The sequence below is a fragment of the Salvia hispanica genome, chromosome 3 (assembly GCF_029641045.1).
Source record: "Salvia hispanica isolate PSC_SH4W2 chromosome 3, Shi_PSC_v1, whole genome shotgun sequence".
NCBI lineage: Eukaryota > Viridiplantae > Streptophyta > Magnoliopsida > Lamiales > Lamiaceae > Salvia > Salvia hispanica.
In genome coordinates this window covers 22,097,422-22,102,925 of record NC_142694.1, presented here as the reverse complement: position 1 = coordinate 22,102,925, position 5,504 = coordinate 22,097,422, and the positions used below count along the sequence as shown (strand labels likewise).

The window sequence follows — 5,504 nt, the reverse complement described above, 5'->3', positions numbered from 1 at the left end:
AATTTAAGTTTAATTATACTTATCTTCAATTAAGTTTAATAATATTTTATTTTCATTAAATTGTATAAAAATATATATGAATTTGATCAAAACTACATTTTATTTTATAATAAATTTGCTATATTTATAAAATATATACTACCTCCGTCCTACAAAAGATGTTACACTTTCCTTTTTAGTTTGTCCCACAAAAATATCACATTTACCTTTTTGTAAAAAGTTTCTCTCACATGAATATAAAAATTATATTATCTCTCTCCATTTAACACACAAAACAAAACCTCCTAAAATCCCGTGCCGTCCCACAAGTGTGTCATCTTTTGTGGGACAGAGGGAGTATTTAATTATATATGCTACAGTAAAACAATCGGACCAGTGGTTGGACCGATCCGACCAGTTAAACCGTGAACCAATAGCTTCACCGGTTCGCTAGCCGGTCCGGTTCTTAAAACATCGGCCAAGACTAAGGAATTTTTTCTAGGGAAACTAGAGAGCATTCCATGTTTGAATATCATAAAACGTTGAAAAAATGTTGTATTTGGCGAAGCTAAAGAGCATTCCATGTTTAAATATCATAAAACGTAGCCGAGTTAGCGTCACCAAAACAAAAAAAAACTCAGAATTTAAATTCAGGAACAGATAAAAAGGAAAAAAAATGTCACTGTTCCCCACAAGATGGAAAACTGAAACAGACGAGTACCAGAACCATCATCATTCACCTATGAGGAGTAGACGACTCCAGCTTGGGGCATCCGTGGCCTCACCGGTGTCTTTGACGGGCTCACCCTATATGACAATTTCTCAAAACTCAATAAGAAGAAAATCCGAGAATTGGGATTGAACGAGTGGGAACACATTACCTGATTCGCTGGGATCCCAGGATTTCACCACAGCAGTCAAGAGCCAGGATTGCACTCTCAGCCTGAAATTTGATTCGAACGAACAAACTTGTAACCACTAACCAGTTTATTCATGGTATTGAAAACCGTAAAATTACATAACTAGAAGATAGACTGAAATGCTCTATTGACTACAAAATCCCACATGTCCACATGGCAAAGAGATAGCTATGAGATTATTGACGTTTTACTCAAATGCTCCCGCGAATGAGCATTATATAGGCATATGAAAAAGAACGCTAACTCCTCTGTAAAGCATAACTAGAAACATGAAATGAGAACACAAAGCAATGAAAAGTAGCATACCATGAAGAATTCAACAAAAGCAATCCGTGTGGAGTGCATCTGATCCCCCAAGAGCCTCAGACGGGAAACCTGAAAGTTGAAAGATTAATCTGGTCAAGCAATTCCGAGTACACAACTGGATTATGATGTGATAACTTCATGGCATACCTCCCCACATCTTGTTTCAAAGAAATTCTTGACATCAGCTTGAGTAACCTACATTATGACATAACTAGATTATGGTAAAATTCATAAATTTAAAAAAAATTCAGAACAAAGCATCTATTGAAAAATTAATAAAACTGCAACATCACAATGGGCAAAAGAGATAAATCATGCATACCTTCTTGTCAATATTTGTACAGTAAACTGTCCTCACGCACATTTCACGCTCATCCTCTGACTACCAATCAATTATATAATTGAATATGATTAGTTGATACACGCAAAATTATATATCAAATGAGAGGACGAAAGGAATATTAAAAAATTTCTTGAATAGAATACGAATGATAATGATTAATTCTTACCCTAGGAAGGAATGTGGGATTGACGGGGAGAATAGCAGTTTTAGAAGGCAAGACTTTGATAGGAGAGAAACCTAAGAGTGTACCAGAAAGGATAAGAGAAGCTCTAGCAGAATCTGTTACATGAAGTGCAATATTTTAGAGATCAGACATTCACGGTAAGGAACTCCAAAGAGATGGGGGAGAGAGAAAGTCACCCACAATCATCTCCAAATTCTACAAAAGCAAAGCGGAAACGGGAGTGTGGGTCGCCACATATCCGGCAATCGAGAACCTACAAAATAAATCAAATTTAGAAAATACAAGGCTCCTGAAGTTGTGCCACGAGCACATCAGCACAATGAGGCAGAATAAGAAAAATTTAAAAACAATTACATCTGAAACTATATTGACAATTTGACATTACCAACAACAGCTTCAGTTATAACAAATTAAGAAAAACTAATGTTTTAGCGATGGTAGTGTAGCACTAATATCAAATTCAAAGTAAACTCATTTTTAGCAAAATAAAATTTATGGACATATTTTAGCAGTAGGAAGCACTTAATTTAGAATGTTGATCTTGACTTTCTGTTAACTTTCCTATCTCCGTTCCACTCTAAGTGGAGCATTTCCTATTCGGCACAGGATTTTGTGCAGTTTTGTTTTGTTAGTTGAGTGAGAAGAGAATAAAGTTGAGATAATGATGTTTTCATTTTAGGAAATGTGTCTCTTAGAGTGGGACGGATGGAGTATATGTTTAAAACCTACACAAAGACGAAGTATTTTTTTGAACTATGTTTTACCCCAGAAGAAAATAGAGATAAAATAAAAAGAAATGGAATGAACAAACAAAGCATGTTTATGAAATATATCAGCACATCATATGATTAATACATATATATAAAATCTAGAGAGAGAAATGTCAATCCCAGTCAAAAATATGGCTGCAAATTAGGATAAACAGGAAACATACTAAATTAGGCCAAAGTATTTTACTTCTGTTGGGAAATTATGGGCATTGATAGCTACGTATTTCCGTGAAAAGAAATTATACACATTACAAGGCTGCCCATGATCTATCACAATAAAGAGTAGTAAATGTGGGGATGGGAAAAGACATGAGAGAATAAATAAAGAAGGAAGAGGGAAGGCTGAATAATAACAGTTTCAGCTGTTACCAATTTTATTGCTTTTAATTATTAGTTAATCAGTAACTGATGTTAGGCCCTATATAAACCCTTGAGGTTTGGAAGGAAGGGGCAGATTATCAATATATATGAATTTTGGCTTTTACGGGAGCAAATTCGTGGCCTTCTTTGAAGGAGTATTGTTCATTCAGTCCAAGTGGGCTAACTATCCTACTCATTGCCTTTTCATCTCTAACAAGAAAAGTATCTGGGTGTAAAGATTTAGAATCGAATATTCACTGGTAGACTCCAATTTTAATGTAGAACACTGAAATTTTATAGAAGAGAAAAAACATTCATGATGTCGTTGTTAGGCATGCGGAAAATATTCAAACGACAAAGTCACTAAGCAGAATGACTTACATGTCCGTAAGTGCTGAATAGGGCAGCAAGCCGCTCCTCGGTAATCTTTAGTCAACATGGAAGGGGCAAATCAGGTAAGAATACTGAACGAATATCAAATTGCTAGACCTATGACAAGATGAAGTTCATCAACTTCACTAGTTCACTTACATTGTGATCAATCTCAGATACATAGACAGTTCGCCTAACGCTATCTTCCCTTTGAGCTCGAACAGCTCTGCCAATCATTCTCCTCCTGTTTGGGTTGTAGTTATTTCTTCTCTGGCAAAATTTGAAGTGTGTGCAGTTAGAAACTGTACAAGCCATATTAGCACATTCGAAAATTTCAGCTAACAAATTATAAGTGTGTCAAGACAGCCATGAACAAACAATGCATCTAGTTGGTGAAGGCGAAGAAATCAAGAAGCCGCTGAGACCATTCATTAAGAGAGATGAGAATAAACGTAATTACAGTGGTACTAGTTGTTTTGCAGACCGATAGCAAATTCGTGAATGTTAATGTTTATCTTATGCATTTTACAACTACGCATCAATGGAAAGAGAAAACAGGATTACTAATGCAGATAAGAATCTCAAGCTGACAAACTATGGTCTGATGTTAATATACAACAAGGTCAGAAACTAAACATGTCAAAAATATATACTTTTTACATGACAAATACTATGAAAAATGGTATATGTTGGAACAACAATTTCAACAGCTAAAACAAAAATCCCATTTTCAGAAACAGAGAATTATGCAAAACAGAACCTCAGTCAAGAGTCAAGACAATGGGAAAACATTACCACAATGTCAAATAAGTTAGTTAGAGAATTATAAACAAACCTGCAAAGTACTTTGTCAAGTTTCAAGCTATAACAATTCAATTCAGAAATGCAGACAAGCAAATAAAATAAAATAAAAAAGGGATTCATACATTTTTCAAGCACCTTATAGATTAATCAATTTAACAATAGTTTAAAAAAATTCAGTTGATGAGAGAGAGTGTATATACCCTTGGATCATTAGGGAAACCATCATTTCCCAAATTCTTATCTGAAAGCACAAAGTTGTAATCACCCATTTGAGCATCATAATAATTGGAAGGATAAAACTCCTTCGCCATGGGATTCAACTCGAGTTTCTTCAGCATATCAACAAAGTTCTTCATTTGCAGCTCCGATTTCGAATCCGCATCCGAATTCGAATCAGAAATTTTAACACCATTGCTTACATCCGATTCCCCATACTTAGCAGACCTGAAATTCTCGGTTTTATTTTCATTAACAATTTCAATTTTCTCAACAACAGCAATCTGGGAACCAACTCCAACCACTCCCTCACCAGCAGCCATGGAATCAAAACCCATGAACACAAAGAAACCCCAAATTATAAAAATTCAAAAAACAAAAACACTACCCATACAAAAATTTCCAATTATTATTAGGCCTCTATCTCAATTGTTAACAATTTCTATGGAAAAAACAATAAATTAAAAGATACAGAGATCAGTTCAAGAAAATGGCATCCTCGGATTACGGCGATCTCCTTGTATAATCTCAGTGCGTGTGTGCTCACCTAACAAAGGGCCTATAACCTAAAATGCTAAAACCCATTTGGTGAAATGCTCTATAAATTGTTAATTAGATAGAGGAAAATAAAGTACTAGTACCCCTAGTGAGTAAATGGAAAATTAAATTCAATATTTTTTGTAACAAATTCTTGATAACAAGTGGCAATGGTATTTGGATTTGTTCATCGACGAAATCAAGAGGTGGCCTAGGCTTTGGCTCCTCTTAACATTTTCAAACTTGTATAGTTGAGACTAACCTAATTACTTTTTCCAGTCACTTATATTTTATCACATTTTGACTGGACATGATTTTAGAAAATATATAAAGAAAAGTAGATTGAAAAAATTTATGAAATATAAGTTCTATTTTTAAATATTAGATTTATAACAAAGTGGTAATAAAAATGAGTTAGTTAAATTTTAGGCCACTATTAAAATTAAAAAAATAATAAAAAGTGAAATGTAAAAAATTTTATAGGATAGAAATAAAAATATGTGATAAATTGTCAAAAGAGCATATAAGATGATTCAAGCTAAAATGAGAAAGTGATTGAAATGTTTGTTAAGGGAATTGGTCTATCTCACTATAGAGAGAAAAATTTCATAAAATAAAAGTTTATTTAAAGGATGGATATAAGGGAAATTCTCCTCTCAATTCTTTCTAGCATGGATTTTTTAGAAATATTAAAAAAAGGGTAAAAAGAAATA

The 5,504-nt window shown here is 33.9% G+C and overlaps 1 protein-coding gene across 1 annotated transcript; it reads right to left on the bottom strand.

The window, feature by feature from the left end:
* Positions 1-509: 509 nt before the first annotated feature.
* On the bottom strand, positions 510-4,988 carry LOC125211354 (polyadenylate-binding protein-interacting protein 8-like). Its single transcript, XM_048111094.2, has 10 exons — positions 4,239-4,988; positions 3,394-3,504; positions 3,244-3,288; positions 1,913-1,985; positions 1,715-1,827; positions 1,528-1,587; positions 1,353-1,400; positions 1,206-1,274; positions 861-922; positions 510-786 (listed from the first exon to the last, which is right to left on the bottom strand). The coding sequence occupies exons 1-10, from the start codon at positions 4,590-4,592 to the stop codon at positions 720-722; spliced, it is 1,002 nt and encodes a 333-aa protein (XP_047967051.1). The 5' UTR covers positions 4,593-4,988; the 3' UTR covers positions 510-719.
* Between the last annotated feature and the right edge of the window lie 516 nt (positions 4,989-5,504).